This window comes from Pan paniscus, chromosome 17 (genome assembly GCF_029289425.2).
Source record: "Pan paniscus chromosome 17, NHGRI_mPanPan1-v2.0_pri, whole genome shotgun sequence".
Lineage (NCBI taxonomy): Eukaryota > Metazoa > Chordata > Mammalia > Primates > Hominidae > Pan > Pan paniscus.
The window spans coordinates 35,307,812-35,332,422 of record NC_073266.2 but is presented as its reverse complement, the minus strand read 5'-3'; the positions used below and the strand labels follow the sequence as shown (position 1 = coordinate 35,332,422).

The window sequence follows — 24,611 nt, the reverse complement described above, 5'->3', positions numbered from 1 at the left end:
TGCAAGAATCAAAAAACAAATGGTTACAGAGAAATAAACAATTTAAAAGACAAATGGTTACAAAAAAAGCAACGGGGCTTTTGTAACCATTTGTCTTTTAAATTGTTTATTTCTCTGTAACCATTTGTTTTTTGATTCTTGCATGTTTTTACTTCTGTAGAATTATTGCATTTAAGCTCCCCTCCCCTTCCTTAACCAAGGTATAAAAGTAAATCAAGCCCCTTCCTCGGGGCTGAGAAAATTCTGGAGCATCAAGCCCTCTCTTGGCTGCTGGCTTAAATAAAGGACTCTTAATTCGTCTCAAAGTGTGGTGTTTTCTCTAACTCGCTTGCGTATAACAGTACTAGAATGAATATAAATTTAATATAATTGGGTGATTTTAAAAACTTGTACAGGCCGGGCATGGTGGCTCATGCCTCTAATCCCAGCACTTTGGGAGGCCGAGGCGGGCGGATCATGAGGTCAGGAGATCGAGACCATCCTGGCCAACATAGTGAAACCCCATCTCTACTAAAAATACAAAAAGTAGCCGGGCATGGTGGCGCATGCCTGTAATCCCAGTTACTTGGGAGGCGGAGGCAGGAGAATCCCTTGAACCAGGGAGTTGGAGGTTGCAGTGATCTAAGATTGCACCACAGCACTCTAGCCTGGCGACAGAGCGAGACTCCGTCTCAATAAAATAAAATAAAATAAAATAAATAAAAACTTGTACAAATTTATAGAGTATATATGCAATTCCATTACATGCCCAGATGGCATAGTGGTTAAGTCATGACTTTTAGCATATCCATCACCCCCCAATAATGCACATGGTACCCAGTAAGTAATTTTTCATCATCCACACCACCCTCAGCCCTCACCCTTCCGAGTCTTCAAAGTGATATACTTTATCATCTCTCATTTCCAGTGCTGTTTTCGTTTTTGTTTTGTTTTTTGAGACAGGGTCTCACTCTGTCGCCCATGCTAGAATGCAGCGGTGAAAACACAGCTCCCTGCAGTCTTGACCTCCTAGGTGCAAGTGATCCTCCCACCTCAGCCTCCCAAGTAGCTGGGACTACAGGCACTCACCACCACATCTAGCTAATTTAAAAATTTGGTAGAGGTGGGGTTCTGCCGAGTTGCCCAGGCTGCTCTCGAATTCCTAGGTTCCTCCCGCCTCAGCTGCCCAAAGTGTTGGGATTACAGACATGAGCCACAGTGCCTGGCCTCCAGTGCTTTCCTTTATGTAACTTTAATGAACTGAAATATATGATAACGTTGAAAAATAATACAGGTTAAATGATAAAAGAAATTATTATGTAATGATCTGAAACTCGTTGGACAATGAACACAGTAAACTTTGTTCTCATAAGAAACGGCAAGTCTGTCTTCTCTAGTAATCACGGCATCTTTGAAACTGGGAAATGAGGGCTGCCTCGAATCTATAAACCATTCAGTTGGGACCACTGTTAGTTTAGCCCAGGGGTCCGCAAACTATGGCCTGTGGGCTAAATCTGGCCCATTACCTCTTTTTGCAAGGGCTGCAAGCTAAGAATGGTTTTTATATTTTTAAATAGTTGAAAAAATTGAAAGAAGATTACTATTTCAAAACACAGGAAAATTATACAAGATTGAAATTTTATAATGCATATAACGCATCACATTATATAATACATATAATGTGCATGATAAAGTTTTATTAGAACACAGCCATGCTCATTAGTTTATGTATCCTCAATGGCTTCTTTTGTGTCATGGCAGAGTTAAGAAGTTGTGACAGAGACCACAGGACTGTTGAGTGATAAATATTATCTGGCCCTCCACAGAAAAAGTTTGCTGACCTCTGGTTTAAACATAATAGCTACAATTACATAAATCCTACTTTTGTTTAAGGATTGTGCCCACTAGCTGGGCTGTTCTAGCTTCCCCTATGATTGGGAAAATATTCTTATGAGACTTAATGGCCAGGGTGTAATAGGAATAACATTCCAGGAATGAATGCTTGGAACAGTTGGTCCGGGAAGCTTAACTTGATCAAGAACTTCCGTGTTTTTAGGTATGCATCAGAACAGCCCCTAGACCACTTCAAACCTGGCTCAACCCTGTCCCGAGGTGCCTGTGATGGGACCAATGACTGTCATGTTCTAAGATCATTACTTATCAATTATATTCAGATAGCACACATTGATTGTTTTGAAAATTAGAGGAAAGCACAGAAACGCCGAACCTTAGTTCAGTATCTTACACAGATAGGATTAGTTTTAATGAAAAGGTGAAAGCCCACCTGGACGGGTCTCTGCCACAACAGGGCCAGCAAGGTCAGACGGCTTCCCAACTCCCGCCTGGTTTATGGCTCGAACACGGAACACGTAGCTGACGCCCTCCTTGAGGCCTCGAACCTGGTAGAAGCAGGTGTAGAAGCAATGGGTGTTTGATGAAGCAGTGGCTGTTTTATGTCATTTAAACAGACGGGGCTCTTCCTCTGTAGTAATGATTTAGTGACCTAGCACCAGGGATACAAGACTTGTGGTCTAGATTTGATTCTGTCAAACACTAAGCAGGTGACTTTAGCTGTAGATGGTCTTCTCTCTAGACCATCTGTAGATAGAGAGGAGTTTCCAATATCCATTCTCACTTTGATGTTTCTCCTTTTTAGTTAATTTAGTGGCCACCAACATCAGAAACAGAGACTAGTGTACGTAGGTGTCACATGCGTTAGCCACTGTATTCTTTGGTCAAAAGGACAAAATACAAAGTGCTCATTATAGCATATATGTCGCTTTTCCCCCCAATCCTTTTGAGACATTCCATGAATAATTTCAGATGAAATTCTTGGCAAAAGAGGAGAATTAAAAGCATGAATCATGAACACTTTCCATTTCTTTAAAAGCATGTTAAACTACTAACACCAAAACAAACAATAATTGTTCCTGTAAATTTAATATAGCTATTTCTTACTAAATAGACATGACATTAACACAATTGTGAGTTTGAATAATTTGTGAATAATCAAAGTGTATTAAAATTCTAAATCCTCAAGTTTTTAATAATCAAGATGTGTGCTGAGAATCCACTACATATGTGCCACTAAGCTAGAATTACAAAGAGCTGTAAAAAAAAGCATTTATAATTTATTTTTGTATGACAGTCCCACTTCGTGTATATATACACACATACATATATACACACGTATATATATACACACATGTATATATATACACACACGTATATATATACACACATGTATATACACACACGTATATATATACACACACACATCTATGTGTGTATATGTGTATGTATATATGTATATATATGTGTGTATGTGTATGTGTATATATATATATACACATATGTATTTCTGAGACAGAGTTTCACTCTGTTGCTCAGGCGGAGTACAGTGGCACAATCTCAGCTCACTGTAGCCTGGACCTCCTGGGATCAAGCAATCCTCCTGCCTCAGCCTCTTGAATAGTTGGGACCACAGACATGTGCCAGCACACCAGGCTAACTAAAAACAATTTTTTTTATAGATACGGGATTTCACCATGTTGCCCAGGCTGGTCTCAAATTCCTGGGCTCAAGCAATTGTCCCACCTCAGCCTCCCACAGTGTTGGGATTACGGGAGTGAGCCACCATGCCTGGTTTCCTACTTAATTTTTTGTAACTTTCTTTGGGTTTTGAACAATCTCATTACTATTATCAATACTGTTAATGTTTTATCAGCATTTTTATTTTAAAAACGTGACTTTTAAAAGCTATGTTATGTTTTAAGAAGGAATTTATTACACAGAGGGCATAATTTTTCCCCAAGATGTGATAGAGACCAATATCCAAAATGTGATTTAAATCAAACAATGTTAGAATAAAGTTATTCAGTTATGTGAAGTGTTTGTGACCATGTATTTAAATGAGGCACGTATTAAATTGTTAGGTTTTTAATCTAACTAATTGTATTTGTTTACAGCAGAATGTCACTATTTATGTAGTAATAGCCTTCACTGGCACTAACGGATTTTTGAAATGGATTTTATTCTGTAAATGAACTTTAACTTAGTTATAGGTTAAATGCATAGAGTCTGACATATTTAAATTCTATGTTTAGGAATAATGCCAGGAAACTGTGGATTTCCAGAAGGACACAGAAACATTTCCGTGTAATAAAAATAGAGTAATCGCCAGGTACCTGACACATCTGCACCTGCCACCTAGGTGATGATGTATGGTTGTGAGTCAGATTTCTGCAACATGTACAGGAAGTCTGTTCACATTCCAGTGTCTGGTCCCTGGGGTGACAGGGGCACTCTCTGCTCTTCCATCACCACAGGGGCAATGACCACTGGCCTCAACGGTACCACAAATATGTAATCGAGATAATCGATGCAGATCTATTTTCCCTTTTTTTTTTTTTCAAGACAGCGTCTCGCTCTGTTGCCCAGGCTGGAGTGCAGTGGTGCAATCACAGCTCACTGCAGCTTCCGCCTCCCTGGTTCAAGCAATCCTCCCATCTCAGCCTCCTGAGTAGCTGGGAATACAGGCACATGCCACCATGGTCAGCTAATTTTTTTTTTTTTTTTTAGAGACAGGGTTTTGCCATGTTTCCCATGGTCTTGAACTCCTGGGCTCAAGCGATTTGCCTGCCTTGGCCTCCCAAAGCCCTGGGATTATAGGCATGAGTCACCGTGCCTGGCCTACTTTCTTCTTTGTGCTTCTTATGTTTGAATTTTTCATTTAAATTGTTAGTTTTATCATCAGAAAAATAAAAAAAAGATTATTTTCACTTTATAAAAACTGTTGATAAAATGTAAGAACTCTCCTTATGAAAGTTCACTTCCAGGTTTGTTAGGTATGTATACTTAACCTCAGTCTCTCTTTCTCTCTCTGTCTCTCTCTTAAAACTCCCGTTATTCTTTTTCTTTTTAAAAATGAGTGACATTAACCATTCTTTCACACATTTAAACTCTACTTTTTTTTTCTTTTTGTTTGCTTTTTCACCTTTGTTTTGCTTCACCTGAGTCAGCTCAAACCTCAGGCCCTTGGCATCCTCTACAGTGGCAGACTGAAGACTTGGAAATCTTCATCCCAGCCATATACACCCACCACCATCATCTAGGATGTTCCTGACCTTTATTTTACACTGTACTTTGGGGGTTTCTCGGAATCCAGGGGCCTCTGGACTCATCTTGACAGCAAACAACATCATAGGCTTCAGTCCTTTCTTGAACTTTTCTCTTCCTCATGAAAAGATGACCTGTCTTATTTCTTCAGAGTTTTGCAAGAAGCTGGAGAGCTGATTGGCATGTGCTAAGTTGAGTTAATGGCAAGTTGGGTATAATGGTTTATGGGCTGTAACTCCTGGAGGATATATTTACATAGTTTAGAGTGGCTGGAAATACCCTAACCCTGGAGAGTGGCTGACAGATGGAAGGGACTTAAGTTCATGAGGCAGGTCAGGGAGAGATCTTTTTGGCCAGGTATACTTTGAGTATCTTCCAAAGCCCACCTTATAGGCAATGACCTCTTCTGCCAAAAGATAGGACTGTGCAAACGCAGTGTGTAACTTCCTGAGTGACTGTGGTGAAGTCAGTCACATTTCATTCTAAGTAGTAAGTAATGCAATCATATTCCCTACAGTTTCTGAGGCCCCGCTGGGGCGTCAGGGTCTCCAGGTGCCACTGCTAACACTAGGGGAAAATATTCTTTCAAAATTTCCTTTTGCTACAAATGAGAGATTTGGTGGCTATGGCAGAACAGTCTTTGGCCGACAGAGTTAGGAAATGGTTCAATGAGCACACTCTAGAGGAACCTGAAAGGCAGTGACATGGATAAGGGGGTTGAGTGAACCCGTTCCACTAATCTCTGAAAGTTCATGTGAGAACCGGCTTGAGGGAGGAGGTAACGTGAGACAGGAGTGACTCGAGAGGATCAGTAGTCACAGGCTTCCTGGTGTGAACTTTATAAAAACAGCACCCTCAAATCAACCATCCCCCTAGAAAAAAGAGGAATGAAAAAATCACCTTTTGGGGATGGTAAGCAGTAAGGTTTTAAGACTATGAGTAACAAAAATGTGTAGTGGGTAAGTTGAGGCAAGGAGAGAAAGGAGAGAGGAAGGAGCTGCTGGGTGCATTTCAAAGCTATGCTCAGGAATTCAGGTTAAATATAACCAAACTCTTTCAAGCATCAGAAACTTCTCCCAGCCCCAACCTCTGCCAGTGGAATCTTACCAGGAGCCCAATATATGAAACAGATCAAAGCGGAGATATTCTGTTTTATCTTGCTAACTTTAAAGTTCGTATTAGTAGAGCAGTTAGTAGAGGAAGCTCTAGAACTGAGCATCCTCTTACCTTCAGGTATACGTTTTTAATAGCCGCCTCATTGAGCCCTCGCCACTGGTCTTCTTTGGCCTTGGCCTCCTTCAAGTCCACGAAGTAACCAGTGACCGGAGTCCGCCCGGAGTGGACTGGGGGCTTCCACTGGAGAACCAGTGAGTCTTTCCTGACTTCACTACACTTGAGACTGTGCGGTGGTCCTGAGAGAGAGAGAAGCCAATGAGTAGAAATCATAACATAGAAAACTCGTCTCCACACGTTTAGAACCACTTGTAAGTCTTCAAGCTAATCTAACGCTGATGTTCTTTTTTCAAAATCTAGCAATCCCATGAAAAATAAGTATTCTGTGGTCATTTCACAACGTTTTCATACTGCTCTACATTAGCCCACTGAGTCCCTTTAAGGGTGGCAGGTAGGTAAGGCCACTCTGAGGTGCCTCTCAAAGGGTGGACCCAAAACTTCCCTTCAGGCCATTCTCGGCCTGCATTAGTCTTAAAGACCTTTTATTGGAACAGTTTGATTTAGCTGCAGATTCATATTTTTGATTTTTATTTTTAGACACAGGGTTTTGCCCTGTTACCCAGGCTGGAGTGCAGTGGTGTGATGGAAGCTCACTGTAACCTCGAGCTCCTGGGCTCAAGGGATCCTCTCACCTTAGCCTTCTGAGCAGCTGGACCTACAAGTGTGCACCACCACACCCGGCTAATTTTTTAAAGTTTTTATAGAGATACGGTCTCGCTGTGTTGACCAGGCTGGTCTTGAACTCTTGGGTTCAAGTGGTTCTTCTGCCTCAGCCTCCCAAAGTGTTGGGATTACAGGTGGGAGCCACCATATCTGGCACCCAGTTTCAGATAATTTTTGAGTGACAGCCTAAAATTTCCCCTTAATCTCAAATAGTATAAAGAAAGCAGCTCTATTTGATGGCAGATGAATATAGAGAGTAATAGCTCTTTCAAAGGAAAAAGCATCACTCCCAATTGGAGGAAAATCTTCCCCGTAAAGAGTATGCGCAGCCCACAAATGGGTAAAAACAAACGATAGGTTATGGTTTACAAAATCCTTTTACCAAATTAAATATAATCAATCCTATGGGCCCTGCATCTGCACTAAATACTGCCAGGTACCTTACATTCATTTATCTCCCTCTTCCTTAAGACAACTAACAGAAAGCTCAGAGAAGCCAAGACACTTCATAACCCTCTGCAGGGAGAAAGCCAAAATGTGGCCTGTATGAATGCTATTCACATTCTTGGCAAAGTCCAAACTACTAAGTGATTGCCTGTATCTTTGCATGACCACCAGCTGCTACGCAGGTGAAAAAATTTATTTTTTCCTTTCCTTTTTTTTTTTTTAAATAACAACTGACATCTAGCCAACCAATCAAAATCACCTGAAGTGACTCACAGTAGCCTGAAAGCCAAGTTGTAGAAGGACATACTCTGTTATGCCATGCTTTGGTGTTGTGTAATTGATAGTTCAATATTTGTTTGGCCCTTTACCTTGGCTTCATGGCTACAAATATGCGTCATGCTTGCCTTCCGATGTTTTGTATAAAGCTATATTTAAATATTAATACCAAATACCTCACACGAATGTGGCATGTTCTGTTTTGCAAAGGGCTTTTATAACCATGATCTTGTGTCATCCTGAGAACCCAGGGAGGCATCTAGATTGGGAGCAGTATCCCTGCCCTACAGATGAGGAACTATGCTCTGCTGTTTCCTAGGAGCTCTAGTCTAGGGAAAAGCAGACCTAGTTTCCTACCCTAATTATGCTACTTGTTACCTCTGTGACCCTCTGGGCATCATTTAACCTGAGTGTCAATTTTTTCATCTGTAAAACAGGATGACAAAACATTCTTATTGCTTTCTTCCATAAGGGATTTCTTGAAGTGAGACTTGCTTTACACTACTCAGTAAGTCAAGGATGGGACTGAGAAGCCAGGATGTCAGGAGGGTGGAGGGCTGCCCCCTTCATTTCTTCTCTAAGTTGACAGCGCTCACCTGCAACCTTTCTTTGTCAACTGCATCACTTTTTTTTTAAAGACAGACAGAGCCTCACTCTTATCCAGGCTGGAGCACAGTGGTGTGATCACAGCTCACTGCAGCCTTGACCTCGTGAGCTCAAGCAATCCTCCTGAGTAGCTGGGACTACAGGCATGCACCATCATGCCCAGCTAATTAAAAAACATTTTTTAAGAGATGAGGCCTCACCACGTTGCCCAGCCTGGTCTTGAACCCCTGGGCTCAGGCAATCCCCCTGCCTCAGCCTCCCAAAGCACTGGGATTACAGGAATGAGCCACCGCACCCAGCCAACGACATCACTTTTGATCAAAAAAAATTTCTACAGGCCTGCTAGGAATTTCTTAGTCTCTAGTCGATTGCATTTCACTTTACTCAGGAATTGCAAGAATTTGAAAATAGACCCACTTTTATGCAGGTGGCAGAAAGGACTTAAGAAATACCAACTGGCCTCAAGGAACTGCAAGGAAAGAGCAATGTGTTTGTCTCTCTCTATTTGCTGAAGTCAAGAGAGCACTTGAACTGCTCTTGAGTTTCTCTTGGAATCTTGTTATTCACACCTGACAGAGAAGTTCAGCAAAGGCAACGTGATGGTCTTCAAGGGCAAAGGGTTTCAAACAGAGGAAGCAAGTGGCACCAGGGACATAAAATCACCCACCGCATACCTTACTATTGCTAGTTTAAATCTTAACGGCTTAGTAAATTTGCATTCAATTTTTATTTTATTTTATTTTGTCTTTATAACTCTGTAAGAGTTATAAGCAAGGTAAGTTTCCCCCACCCCCATCCTCGCCCCACTTCCCACTTTCTTCCCTGCCCACCCAACCACTCCCTATGATGACCTCTGAAGAACAGTATTTGCCAGGTTCCAGGAACTTTCTTTTGGCTCAGAGTTTGGAAAATGCATAGAGAGAAAGGGCTGGAAAAGTCAGTGCAGAGAGGCAAGCGGAGAGAGGTCAGCCTTAAACCCTAGACAGGTGTACGAAATCCATCCATGTGATATGATGAAGAGCTGGGAGGAGGGAGAAGGAGAGCCTAAGAAGCCACATAGCTTGGGTATGGAGGGAGAGATTTTGGGGGGCTAATAAATGAGAACCTTCCCAGCAGCATAACAATATATGAGAACAAAGAAGTGCAGGGAGAAGTGTTTGAGAAATTTTGCTGTGGGATATAAATTGGATAACCTTTAAGTGGCCTTTCAGAAGCAAAAGCAAAGGTTGGAATTCCTTTTAAACATTCATTTGCACTCAAGCCGGCTGCCTGTGCTAATCCTACTCCTCGCACAGGCTGAGCGATGAGGGCTCTAGGATTCACTGGGAACACAAGCATAAGGAATTTATACTCAGTTTTACATTGCTACCTATTATTTAATATTATCATTAAAATATTTTAGGTAAACACAAGGGGCCAAGAGAATTCTTTTCCCTTAAGTATTGACCATATAGTACTTTGAATTTCATTCCAGGTTGTAGGTTCTCTTGGAGGAAATTCCGAGGTGCGGTGTGGAGGCAGGTGTCTGTGGTTTACCTGGGACGGCGATGGTCCACTCTTCACATTTGAAGCATTCGCTTACTGCGGAGGGCGCGCCCAGCCCAGCCATGTTCATGGCTGCCACTTGGAACTGATACACCATGTTTTCCTTCAAGTTGCTAATCTGCAACATTGACAACATCACAGATACTGAATGTTCCAGGTTTTTTTTTTTCTACTTGTTGAACATTTTATTTATTTACTTTCCATGTCAGACACACCCTAGGGTGACCCTCAATGAGTCACACCCCTTTTGTAATCTCCTGGGTGTGGATGAAACCGTGACCTCCTTGTAGCCTACAATAGAATGTGGCAAAGGGATTGGGAGATCAAGTCCTGTGATTGTGTCACCCCATATGGCAAAGGAGAAAAGATATTACAGATTAGGGTCCCTAGTCAGCTGATTTGAGGTTAATTAAAAGGGAAATTATCCTGGATGGGCCTGATGTTATCAGGTAAGCACTCTTACAATGGGGTTCGGGCCCCTCCTAAAGAAAAACATGGTGCCAATGGCCTTGAGGAGGTAAATGTCACACTGAGAGCTGCCTACCCACTCACATTTGGAGAAAGGCAGCACCTAGGAGTGGAAGCCTCAGCCCTACATCTGCAAGGAACTGAATTCTGCCAACAACCTGAGTGGGCTTGGAAGAGGAACTCAACATGAATGTGGCCCAGCTGATAACCGGATTGCAGCCCTGTGAGATCCTGAACAGACGACCCTGCGACGCCGTGCGCAGACCCCTGACTCAAGGACACTGTGATACAACAAATGTGCATTGTTTTCAGCCACCGAGTCTGTGGTAATTTGTTATGTAGCAATAGAAAGCTAGGGCATGTACAGGTGAAATTTAAACGAGTTCTAAGCTAGGAATCAAAATGCTCAAGTTCTCATAATGTTTCTGCTCTTTACTGAGTGACCTAATATTTTCTGTATCACTCAGTAGGAATTGGGTTGTTGTGAGGGTAAATATACATGATAAAATAATAAATGTTAAAACATTTACAAAATAGAAGTGATGGAATATATTAGTGTGAAAAACATTTGTAGGAAGCAGCAAACTATAAAATATGTAAAATGTGACCGACAAGAGATGGAAAATACAGTAAGAAAAAAATAACAGACATTTTCAAAAGAGTATCAGATGCAAAAGAAGAGAGAGATTGTAAACTGACAGAAAGTCAGAAGAAATTACACAGAACATGATGTGGAAAGACTCAAAAATGGGAAAGAGAGAAAAGTTGATTAATAGACATGGAAGATAGAATGAGAACATCAAACATATGTTTAATTAGTTTTGGGAGAAGTGCAGAGAGAGAGAAAATGAGGGAGAAACAATATTTTAGGAGATACAGAATTTTCTAGAAAGATCTTCTGAAAAATCCAACCCACAGATGAAAAATCCTCTTCCCCCTAAAATCCCGGGTAGATACATCTTTTTTAAAAACCCGCATCTAGACCTATAGTATTTTAAGTATAGCACACCAAAGATAAAGTGAACATATCAAAAGCTGTCCAAGAAAAAAGGCAAATTACCCTCAAACAAGCAAGCAGACCAAGAGTTGAATGTCAGCGGCAACAATGGGCCAGAAGATGGTGCAATTACATCTTCAAAGCACTTAATTAAAAGCAAATAAAATGGTAAATATATTGGTAAGTTGAATCTATAAAACAATAATCACATTGCTGTTTGGATTTTAAAAAGAATTAAAACACAGACACATACATACACAATAGCATACAAGTTGGGAAAAAGGTAAAGGGGTAAAGTTTTAAGGCCCTTCTGTTTCTGAGACAAGTAAAACAAATGAAATAACTTCAGACTTTAAGTTGCACAGTCACCAAAACCAAAGAAACTCGGAATCTATAACTTTTAAGGTAGAATAGAAGGAAAAATTGAATAATTTTTAAAAACAATTCAAAAATAATCAAAAAAGGACAGAAAATGAAACACAGAACAGGCCAGGTGTGGTGGCTGACGCCTGTAATCCCAGCACTTTGGGAGGCCGAGGCGGGCGGATCACTTGAGGTCAGGAGTTTGAGACCAGCCTGGCCAACATGGTGAAACCCTGTTTCTTCTAAAAATACAAAAATTAGCCAGGCGTGGTGGCACGTGCCTGTAATTCCAGCTACTTGGGAAGCTGAGGCGCGGGAATTGTTTGAACCCAGGAGGCGGAGGTTGCAGTGAGTCAAGATCATGCCACTGTACTCCAGCCTCAGGGACAGAGCGAGACTTTGTCTCAAAAAAAAGAGAAAGAAACACAGAACAGAAAGGACAAATAGAAAGCACAAAATAAGGTATTAGTTGTTGTTGTTTTTTAAGTAATCAGTAATAGCAAACAAATGACAAAGACTGTCAGGGAGGAAAAACACAAAATTTAACTCCGTGCTATTTTTAAGAGACACCTGTAAAGCAGAAAGTTTCAGAAAGATAGAAAGTTAAAGGATGAAAAGTTACATACCATGCAAACATCACCCCACCCCAAAACCCTAGTGTATCTATAGTAATAACAGGCAATATAGACTTTAAGGTAAAATATATTCATAATGGTAAAGAGTCACTTTGTATCCATTTAAAAATATCACTTCAAAATTCATAAGGCAACATTTTAAATGAGTGAAATTTATGATGTGTGAATTATATCTTAATAAAGGGAGACTATCCTGCATTTTTTTCCTTCCTGTACTATCCTTGTCAGATATTAGTATTAAATTAATTCTAGTCTCAGAATAATCTCACTCATGAACATAGAAGCAAAAATCCTACACGATAATTGGCAAACAAAATCCAGGTGATATAAACAGAGTATATATAGTATCCAAGTTGAATTTATTCCAGGAATGCAAGGTAGTTTTAACATTAGACAATTACTAGAATATACCAAATTAAAATAAAAGGGAAAAAATCATATAATCTTCTCAATAGACCCAAAAAATGTTTTTGATAATTTTAATTAACTGTTGGCAAACGGGGAATAGAAGGAAACTTCCTTTAACCGATAATAGATGTCTACAAAACACCTGTAACACACAACACAGTATTTAATGGTGAAATGTTGTAAAATTTCCCTTTAAGATAACTATCAAGCCTAGAATGACCAACATCACCACTTTAAAAAAAAAGAAGAAAATTTGAGACGGTGTCGTGCTGTGTTGCCCAGGCTGGTCTTGAACTCCTGGGTTGAAGCAATCCACCGCCTCAGGCTCCCAAAGTGCTGGGATTACAGGTGTGAGCCACCATGCCCCCAGCACCACCACTTTTATTCAATATAGTGCTAAAGTCACTATGCAGAAAGTAAGGTAAGAAAATGAAGTAAAAGTTATAAAATTTGGAAATGAAGAAGTAAATTGCCACTATTTGCAGATGATATGAATATACATAGACTCCAAAAGAACTTCAAGGTAACATTCAAATTATTTAAAAAATTTAACAAAAGACTACATATAATAATTATATGTGAAATCAATATATAAAAGTTATATTTCTCTTTACTAGCAATAAAAACTGATATAAAAATACACTGAAAATATATCATCTCTATTAATAAATAACAAATGATATACAAACCTCTGTAGAGAATCTTAAAACTTTAATAAGAGGCTTTAAAAAGACCAAAATGAATGAAGAAAAATAACATGTTCATGGATTAGAAGGTTCAATATTTTTTAAATGTCACTTATTCCTTAATTTTTTTATAGATTCAATGCATCCTCAATCAGAATTCTAATGGGTTTAGTTGGGTTGAATGTAAGTTTTTTTATTGTTGTTTTGTTTTGTCTTACTTATTATTATTACTATTTTTTTTTTTGGTAGAACTTGGGACCCTAATACTTAAATTTATATCAAGTGCAAAGGGCTAAGAGTAGCTCTGGAAAAAGAATAAACCAGGAGAACCTGATCTATCAGTCATCAACTTTACTATAAAGCTATAATTTTTTTTTTTTTTTTGAGACAGGGTCTCGCTCTGTCACCAAGCCTGGAGTGCGGTGGTGTGATCTCAGCTCACTGCAACCTCCACCTCCCAGGTTCAAGTGATTCTCATGCCTCATGCCTCAGCCTCCTGAGTAAAAGGTATAAAAGTAGCTGGGATTACACACGAGAGCCACCACTCCTGGCTAATTTTTGTATTTTTAGTAGAGACAGGGTTTCACCATGTTGGCCAGGCTGGTCTCAAACTCCTGGCCTCAAGCGATCCCCCCACCTCGGCCTCCCAAAGTGCTGAGACTACGGGTGTGAACCACCATGCCCGGCCTATAAAGCTATAATATTTAAATCAGTGTGGTAGTCACCCGCTGTTACACAAACAGACCAGTGGAACAGCATGGGAAGCACAAACACAGACTCACGCATATAAGGAAACGATATATGATACAGATACCCCTGCAGAATAGCAGGCAGACGACAAACTTTTCTTTTTTTTTTTCTTTTTTTTTTTTTTGAGACGGAGTCTCACTCTGTCGCCCAGGCTGGAGTGCAGTGGCGTGCGATCTTGGCTCACTGCAAGCTCCGCCTCCCGGGTTCACGCCATTCTCCTGCCTCAGCCTCCTGAGGAGCTGGGACTCCACCACTCCTGGGACTCCCGAGGAGCTGAGTGCCTGCCACCAGGCCCGGCTAATTTTTTTGTATTTTTAGTAGAGACGGGGTTTCACCGTGTTAGCCAGGATGGTCTTGATCTCCTGACCTCATGATCCGCCTGCCTCGGCCTCCCAAAGTGCTGGGATTACAGGCGTGAGCCACCACGCCCGGCCCCAAACTTTTCAATAGATAATGCTGGGACAACTATGTCTCTGTGGGGGGGATTAATTTTGATGCTTAACTCACAGCATATAAAAATATAAAGGTGAATTAATGACAGAAATGTAAGTGGCAAAATAGTATAGCTTTTAGAATATAATCAACTACAGTACCTCCATGATCTTGGAATAGAGAAGGCATTTCACCACAAAGGCACTAAAATCACTAAGGACAAAGCATATGTTAGTAAATATGACTACAATGAATTTGACATTAAAATTAAAGTCAGAGAAGATGTATGCGACTTACAGACCTGCAAAGGATTTCTACTCATAACATGTAAAGAACTTTGCAAGTCAACAAGAATGCATTAGAAAAATGGGCAAAAACCTTGAACAGGTATAAAAGAGGATATCAAAATGGACTGTGTACATAGGAAAGGATGTTCAAACTCATTTGACACTCAGATTGTCACAGCTGAAAATGTGTGAATAGACCAAGTGTTGGCAAGGATGCAGAGTGATGGGAATTCTCACACACTCTTCAGAAGACAGTATGGAATTATCTAGTAAAGTGGAAGATAAACAGACCCCCTGACCCAGCCATTCTACATTTAGGTGATCACCCAGAGAAACTGGTGCACATATGTAGCAGCAGATAGATGTATACAAAAATGTTCATAGCTACTTTGCTTGATGTAGCTAAAAATGCAAAAATACCCAAATAGCAATAAGAATTGAATGAAAGAATATATTGTGATATGACCACATAATGGAATACCATACCATATAGTAATGAAAAAGAATGAGTTATAGCCACATGCACTAACAGGGAAGAATCTTAAAAATACAATTTTGTATAAGCGCAGTGGCTCACGCTTGTAATCCCAGCACTTTGGGAGGCTGAGGTGGGCAGATCACTTGAGGCCAGGAGCGAAACTCCATCTCAAAAAAAAAAAAAAAGCAACTTTGTTTTACGTATTCTCAGCATGTGTGTGATATTTCATAAATTTCAAATGTTAAATCAAAAGAGCATGGTGTTGAGTTGGGGCAGCTGTCATCCCTGGCCTTACCCTGCTCTGAACCCTCGTGGCAGAGGATTCTGTGAGTGTTAAGAGGTGGTAGCTTGGATGTAGCTGATGAAGCTCTAGAGAAGAAAGTCATCAGCAAAGGCAACAGTGAGACTGTTCTGGTTCCCTTATGTGACCTGAGCAGTGGAGGCCCCCATGTAGAGGAGAACACGTGTGAGGCCACCCTTTGTGGCCATCAAGCGACTATAATAAGCACCACTTCACAGTTGGTGAGCTGAGTCTGGCCATCAAGCCCATGTCCCTTCATCCGCTGTAATTTGGACATTGAAAGTTAAAAACCCAGCCGGCCGCGGTGGCTTATGCCTATAATCCCAGCACTTTGGGAGGCTGAGGTGAGCGGATCACTTGAGGCCAGGAGTTTGAGACCAGCCTGGCCAACATGGTGAAACCCTCTACTAAAAATAGAAAAATTAGCTGAGCATGGTGGCTTTCACTTGCAATCCCAGCTACTCAGGAGGCTGAGGCAGGAGAATCACTTTAACCTGGGAGGTGGAGTTTGCAGTGAGTTGAGATCACACTCCTGCACTCCAGCCTGGGGGACAGAGCAAGACTTCATCTCAAAAAAAAAAAAAAAAGAAAGTTAAAAATCCAGAGTGTCATTAAATCCTGGGAATCTTTTTTTTTTTTTTTTCCCTCAACTTGAGGGCTGCAGAAGGATCCTGGGACTCTTGAGGCTAGTGGCATATTAATTGTAGATATTTTGTAAGTTTTGAAAAAAAAATTAGTTTGTACAGTAAGCGCACATTTCATAGTAAATATTCTAGGAATTTATTATGCTTATGTGTATGAATCAGAAAATATAAATCCTGCCTGGTTAGCCAAACTACTTGTATTCACCACAGTATATTTTTCACAAGACTCACGCCACTGCAGACAATGGACTCTGGAGAAATGACGTGACTCTCTTACAAGGTGCTGGGTGTGTGCTTGCCCGGGCGTGCAAGCATAGCGTCATATATAGGACACGCCACACTACAGAAAGTCACGTGCTTACCTTGTATGCCTCCTCACTGACAGCCTTGACATTGGCTTCTCTCCATTTTCCTGGTACCCCATCAATGACCTCGCGATAGTTCACATAATAGCCAGTAATTTCTGCCCCTCCAATCTTATCTGGTTGCTTCCATCCAAGAACCATTGAGTCACGAAAACTTTCAAGACAGGTGATATCACAGGGTGGAGATGGTGGTGCTGTAGCAATATGAATAGCTTGTGAGTAGGCAGAAATGCATTTATGATTCTATATATAAACATTTCCATGCATGCCACATATGAGGGCACTAGATCTTGCAGTATAAAACTAAAATGCGAGGCTGATGATGAACTTGGCATTGAACTTGGTGAATGCAATGGACACAGTAAAAAATACACTACAATTATTATTCCAAAGATAAAATGAACCTGTCCTAGCAAAATGGTACAATACCCTGAAAGAAAATGATTCTTTTCCCCATAAGAAGAAATATTTTTCCCAAGGTATAATTTTTGTTTCTTTATGTGGTTTAGTTTTCATTTGTTCCCTGAGGAAAACGGAATGTGTATATCAATTTCTGCTGCAATTTGCTTATTCAGAATTTCCATATATATATATATATTTTGTTGTTGTTGTTGTTTTTTTTTTTTGAGATGGGGTTTTGCTCTTGTCACCCAGGCTTGAGTGCAATGGCACCATCTTGGCTCAATGCAACTTCCGTCTTCTGGGTTCAAGCAATTCTCCTGCCTCAGCCTCCCAAGTAGTTGGGATTATAGGTGTGCACCACCATGCCCGGCTAATTTTTGTATTATTAGGAGAGACAGGGTTTCACCATGTTGGCTAGGCTGGTCTCGAACTCCTGACCTTAGGTGATCCACCCACCTCAGCCTCCCAAACTGCTGGGATTACAGGTTTGAGTCACCACACCTGGCCCAGAATTTCCATATATTTCTCAAATGGTTAGCCTTTCACCATTCAGGCACACTTACCCTTGTGAGACCTTACAACTACACAGCTCTGTCTGCACACAAGAAAAAAATTTACTCTAGAGCTCAGCTAAATGACAGCTTTAGAAAACATTTTTAAAAAACAGGCACAATCTGCTATGTGACTTTCTCTTAGTGTATAATACTTTTATCACATTATTTTTAATCTGATGTTGGAATATTTTTCATGTGGTACAATACTATACAGCTGTCACCATGTTTATCAGTGCTTAGCTAGAAAAATATTTGGAGGATATTTCAAAAGTCCTCCTTCATTTATGTGGCTTTGCTGATCAGCTTTTCACTCAACTACTGAAATTACAGTTTTCAATGAAGAGAGGGGGTGAAGTGGTGGAAAGAAATACATCTAGATATGCAATAACATCAAAGAGAATTTTCTGAATGTTTATTTGGATTATAGGAGATAAAGAAACTATCTCATTCTTACACAAAAAAAGTATCAGAAGAATGAAGGCTTTTAAAATGAAATACATTTATCTCTTCTCCACTTACCAACCTCCTTTATTCCTCACATTTTAAAAAAGCTTTCTCTCTCTCCCTCTATTTCAGAGCATTGTTGAATATGTGCTCTCAAATGAATATCTCCTCTCGAGTTGAGGGACAAAGAAAGGTGTCATAAAACAGAGGCGGTTATAGAAGTTGGGGTGGGGTAGAAAAAAGAACTGGATGAGAGGCATTTAAAAATTTATCAGCAAATGCGCATCAGTTCATTGTTGTTTGATGGGAAAAACAATGTCTCCTAGGATATATTAGCCACAGGTACCAAATATCCTAATCAGATCATTCTTAGCCTACTGATAAATCATCTTAAATAAATCACTTCTGGGAATGAGGATCATATCTCATACAATATAGCTATATGTGATTATAATTTTAACTTTTAAACTTTTCATGGTAACTCAAAGATATATTTATAGCTGTTTTTTTCTTTTCTTTTTTCATTTCAAAAAGTAGTAGGTAAGTAGCTATTTAGATTATTATTATTTTAGAAATTTTTAATCTTTTTATATATTTTTTTACTTAAAATATTTAATTTTCCAGTGTTGATTTTTCTTGCAAACTATTTAAATTAAATGTGAATAATCGCTTAATAATCTGAGGATCAGCAAGAAGGTAACAACTATGACCCTGGTACGATGTCACTTTCTTTGTGAGATCTTTCTCCTCTACATGTTCCAAACATGACTATTTCAAAGGACCTCACACAGGCTAGCAGTACCAAGTCCTGCTCTCATATCGAATTCTCTTAGCAAAATGAGGCCAGAGGTGTATCTGCCTGACAAACCAAGAAAGGCTCTATAACCAAATTACTTGAAACATTCTAGCATCATTAAGCACCCAAAATGATGTGTACAAGCCAAACCTATAGAAAATTACTTTTCCAAGTCATCAGATGGAAGTACACATTTCAGATGGCTAGCTGAAAACACATACAATAAGAATGGACACTGATGAAAGCAAACATGGATGAAGGATGTGATGTAGACGATGAGAGGTGAGGACATTGATGGAGACGGATGGAACAGCTTCCCTTTCTCAACTCTCACCTCTGTCTGTCTTCTTTTTCAGGGGGTCAGACTTACTTTTCCCCTGAGGAGCCGCTTTCTGTGGTGGCGGGGTAAGCTCTTCCTGAACTGTTTCACTTACTTTACTCACTTCTGTTTGGCCCAGGTTTTGAGAGCTACTGGGTAGTGAAGGTTTGTTAGGTTTGCTGCCAAGCAAAGCATCTTTCTGGAAGGTTGGCGGGGAGGCTTCATGCACGCGCCCCCTGGAGGCGGTTAGTCCACCAGGCTCATCGCTCAGTGCGGGACACACATCTGGAGACACTCCTCCCCCTACAGTTGCCAGACAACAACAGAAACGCATTGAGCCCGGACAGAGTATCAGCTGCTCTTATAGAACAAAGAGAACAACATTAGGACCACAAGCAGAACAAAAACAATCTTGGCTTAAAGAAAATCGCTCACATTTGCAAGAAATATGGAAAGACTACATTTCACACAATATACGCCAAGGAACATTTCAACTTCCCCGTATTCTGGAAAAAGAAGAAACGAGAACAAAGAAGCCAAAGATAGAATAGGAACCATTTCGATTTGCAGAACCCAAAGGGCTTTTAGTATATATAAGGAAAAGCAAATCTTAGACACAAATATTGAGAGATGTAAGCCCTATTATTCAACAGAATGAAAAAAGGACGATAAAGTGCACAAGAGACATAATATTAAAGATCCTGATTTTATAACACCTCGAATTATGTGCAGTACTACAATAGTAATGGTCTGTACCTCTCAACCTCAAAGAGACATGTTTAGAATGGTTCACATTATAAGGAATCTTCCTTCCTTCGTTTTCTTTCTTCTTTTTTTTTTTTTTTTTTTTGGAGTCTCACTCTGTCCCCCAGGCTGGAGTGCACTGGCGCAATCTCGGCTCACTGCAACCTCCACCTTCTGGGTTCAAACAATTCTCGTGCCTCAGCCTCCTAAGTAGCTGGGATTATAGGCATGCACCACCATACCCGGCTAATTTTTGTATTTTCAGTAGAGACAGGGTTTAGCCATGTAGGCCAGGTTGATCTCAAACTCCTGACCTCAAGTGATCCACCCGCCTTAGCCTCCCAAAGTGCTGGGATTACAGGCGTGAGCCACTGTGCCCGATCCCTATGTTATAAGGAATATGAAAAAGCAATATGAGATGCTAACTGAAGACAATCAATATTAAATCAGCTTTTTAAAAAACATGTGTTACTATATAATAAATTTTATTTTATTTATTTCAGACACAGGATCTTGCTTTGTTGTCCAGGGTGGAGTGCAGTGGTGAGATTATAGTTCACTGCAGCCTTGAACTCTTGGACTCAAGTGATCCACGTGCCTCAGCCTTCTGAATAGCTGGGACTACAGACATGCACCACCATGCCTGGCTAATTTTTTTTATTGTTATTTTTAGAAATGGGATTTCACTATGTTGCCCAAGTTGGTCTCAAACTCCTGGACTCAAGCAATCTGCCTGCCTCTCCCTCCCAAAGTGCTGGGATTACAGGTGTAAGCCCCCGTGCTCAGCCCACAAATATTATTTGTATTGTTTCTAACCACCTGGGTCCCTTTTCTACTTTATCCAAGATTGGGAGGTACATCACATACGCACATATAATTACTTTATTACTGGTTTTATTCTGTTGGTTACTTTGCAAGCAAAGATGAAACATATGATTAAGCAATTACTTGTGCCTTGCATGAATTTTAGAGGGGTTTATAAGAAGCATGTTAATGTTCTGTTAGCAAAAACAAGCCAGGCTCTGGCTTAGACCAAATGGCTTTTAGGGACAAGATGATCTGTGTTATGGGTGATATACCACTTCATGGAATTGGAATGGCCCTTCACAGTCCCAGGATGAGCATGAAGTTAGAATGGAGTTTCACACAATGTGAAATATCTGAGGAAACTTGGGTTCGTGAAGATGAAAAGGCTATGGATGCACAGAATCTGGATAAGTGATGAAGGTCTGTAAAATGGCAGCTATGGAAGGTTAGACATCACCTAGAGTCAGAGAAAATGATCATCTAAGGATGCAATCATCCAGCAATATTGGAAGCTAAATAATTTCTGGAGAGGATGGTATCTTCCTTTCTAACAGAAAAATCCATTTTTCCCCCATACAGTTATGCATAAGGAACTTACCAATAGCAGCTTTGACTTCAATAGCTTCTGAATCCTGGGAATATTCACTAAGTCCAGCTGCATTGACTGCTCTGACCCGGAAAATATAACTCTGACCAGTCACTAATCCATGACAAGTAAATCTAAAAGGAAAACAAGTTTAAAAAAATTTTCCTAGGAGGAAGATTAAGGAAGATGATTGTTAGCTTAATGGAGTGGATCTGGCTTTATGAAAACAATTCTTTTTTTTTTTTTTTGTAATTTATTTTGAACAGAAATGGGGTCTTGCTGTGTTTCCCAGGCTAGTCTTGAACTCCTGGCCTCAAGCCATCCTCTCTCCCACCTCAGCCTCCTAAAGTGCTGGGATTACAGTTGTAAGCAGCATGCCCAGCTAATAATTCATTTTTTAAAGGAAGAAAAAGATGTAGAAAGATTCAGGTAATATATATACTTTAGACAAGAAGGTAACTAAGGCACTTTTCTAAACCCACTCTGTCAAAAAATGAGGAGCCCTGGTCTTCCCCAAATGCTCACCAGTAAAATAGGGATAATGATGCTTACATGATAATTTTCATGTAGAGGTTAGTTATAAAGTATATAAAGTACCTATATAGGGCCTGGCATATATGAGGTACTTAATAAATAATAATTAGTATTAAAATTATTAGTATTAATATTATTATATATGTATATAATAATTATATATACATATATAATAATATATATGAGTTATACTCTAAAATTATTATTATATATGTGTGTATATATATATATATGAGTTATACTCTAAAATATATATATATATATATATTTTGAGACGGAGTCTCGCTCTGTTGCCCAGGCTGGAGTGCAGTAGCGCAATCTCAGCTCACTGCAACCTCCAACTCCCAGGTTCAAGCAATTCTCTGCCTCAGCCTCCTGAGTAGCTGGGACTACAGGCACCCACCACCACGCCTGGCTAATTTTTTTGTATTTTTACTAGAGATGGAGTTTCACCATCTTGGCCAGGCTGGTCTTGAACTCCTGACCTCGTGATCCACCCACCTCGGCCTCCCAAAGTTCTGGGATTACAGGCAAGAGCCACCAAGCCCAGCCAACTCATATATATTTTTTAACTTTTCTTTTAGGCTCAGGGATACATGTGAAGGTTTGTTATATTGGTAAACTCGTGTCACAGGGGTTTGTTGACGGATTATTTCATCACCCAGGTATTAAGCCTAATACCCAATTAATAATATGATCAATGACTATTTTAGGTATATAACTATGGCTGTAAGGCATTGGTGGCTCCTTGTCATAGAGGCCTAGTCACTGTCTCGCTGCATGCCAAGGAAGGTACTTAATTGGGAAATTACTATAGAATCTGAAGATAAGGTGAACAATGGATTCTAGAATTACCATTTAGATATGAAGATTCAATAATGAGGTGTGAATCCATGGGAAGTTTCATCCATAAAAACAACCTAACTCTTTTCATAGCTATTATGGCTATAAATAGCTGTTTCATGAATCACTGTAACATTTGAATCCATCCTAAGGACTGCAGCCAGAGGAAATAACAGGTCTGCTAACGAATCTATGACTATTCGCATGTTCAAGTATTTAACAAAGGAGCCATAATCTAGGCCAGTCCTTCGGTCCTTAGAGTCAGCTTGCTTCAGCAAAGATTTATTGAGGTCTCGGTGTTCCAGACACTGAGTTAGGTACTGTGGACAAAAGATGAACAAAAAATGGTGTCTGCCCTCTAGCAGCTCCTGCCTACGCACCACCAGCATTTCTAAATAGTCCCAGGAAAATGCTGGGTAACTCCAAGGAAAAATCAAATACACCAACAGGCTAAATGAATCTCTTGCAAAACATATTGCCTTCCCTAATTAATCATTTATCTCTACTCTCTCACGTTCTGCAAAACCAACTCATTCTATTGGGGTCCTCGGACTGAGAAGTGGTCCAAGCCAGAAGCTGCCGAATGAGTCTATTTGACAATTTCTGGGAGGGCAGCATCCCCCTCTCATATTGGTCTCTGGTCTGGGTGCAGATCAGAATTCACCATCAATGTGCAAAGCTGACTGATAAAATAGTTGAAAGCAAGGAAGAAACCAACCCTCTCCCCATTAGAAACAAATACAAAGAGGCAGCAAATTATTCTGAATGTCTTTGTTTTGGTGTAACTATGTCTGCTTAGCACTGGGTTTAATCATGTTGATGTCCAGAATTTGTAAAATTTCGATACTTTTTTCTCTTCATTTAAAATTCCTGGGTAATTTATGTTAAGTAGAGTATATTATATCCTCAGAATCTAATATCACGTGGCATATTAGATATAAAATCAGAGGGGTAAAAAAGGAAGAAGCAGCAAAAGCACTATGAAATGAACTCTTACAATAGTTGGCATTATGTGTTGCTAAGTGTTTAACATCATAAGTGAACCTTTTTAAAAAAGATGTATTCCATCTAATGTGTTCAATTTTAAATTCATTTAAATATCTAAAGTGTAATTGTTTTGTTTTGCTTGTTTGTTTTTTGAGACAGGGTCTTGCTCTGTTGCCCAGGCCAGAGTACAGTGTTGTGATCATAGCTCACTGCAGCCTTGATCTCCCAGGCTCAAGGAATTCTCCCACTTCAACCTCTTGAGTAGCTGGGACTACAGCACACCACCATGCTGGGCTGATTTTTGTATTTTTTGTAGAGGCAGGTTTTCGCCAGGTTGCCCAGGCTGGTCTCAAACTCCTGGGCTCAAGCAGGTCTCAAACTCCTGGGCTCAAGCAATCCGCCCACCTTGGCCTCCCAAAGTGTTGAGATTACAGGCATGAGCCACCACACCCAGCCTTGTTCTGTTTTGTTTTTTAGAGATGGGGTCTCCCTATGTTGCCCAGGCTGGCAGTGGCTATTTACAGGCCTGGTCATTGTATCCTACAACTTCAAACTCAAGCTGTAGTTGAACTCAAGTTGAACTCAAGCTCAAGGGATCCTCCCTCCTCAGCCTCCTGAGTAGCTAGGACTACAGGCCTGCCACTGCCTTGGCTTATTTAAAGTATAATGTTTTCTTGTTTTTTTTTCAGTTTGTAAAGATAGGGTCTCACTATGTTGGCCAGGTTGGTCTTGAAATCCTGGCTTCAAGCAATCTTCCCACCTCGGCCTCCGAAAGTGCTAGGATTACAGGTGTAAGCCACCACATCCAGCCAAAAAGTAAAATTTTTTAAAAAAATCTCCTCCATTGGATGTCTGTGTGCCGTATGTGTCTATGGCAGCTCCAGAGGCCATTGCCCGCCCTGCACACCCGGTTG

The 24,611-nt window shown here is 40.2% G+C and overlaps 1 protein-coding gene across 2 annotated transcripts in view; it reads right to left on the bottom strand.

Annotated features, from left to right (window-relative positions):
• Positions 1-24,611, bottom strand: part of MYOM1 (myomesin 1) — a 184,067-nt gene that overhangs the window by 46,636 nt on the left and 112,820 nt on the right. The window contains exons 19-24 of one of the 2 annotated variants that reach the window (XM_003817889.3): positions 21,346-21,467; positions 19,212-19,499; positions 16,679-16,875; positions 9,859-9,985; positions 6,325-6,509; positions 2,264-2,378 (exon numbers count right to left, since the gene is read on the bottom strand). In XM_003817889.3, coding sequence (XP_003817937.3) covers positions 2,264-2,378; positions 6,325-6,509; positions 9,859-9,985; positions 16,679-16,875; positions 19,212-19,499; positions 21,346-21,467 — 1,034 coding nt within the window. The remainder of the gene's footprint in view (positions 1-2,263; positions 2,379-6,324; positions 6,510-9,858; positions 9,986-16,678; positions 16,876-19,211; positions 19,500-21,345; positions 21,468-24,611) is intronic. The other variant, XM_034943650.2, reaches the window with a different exon arrangement.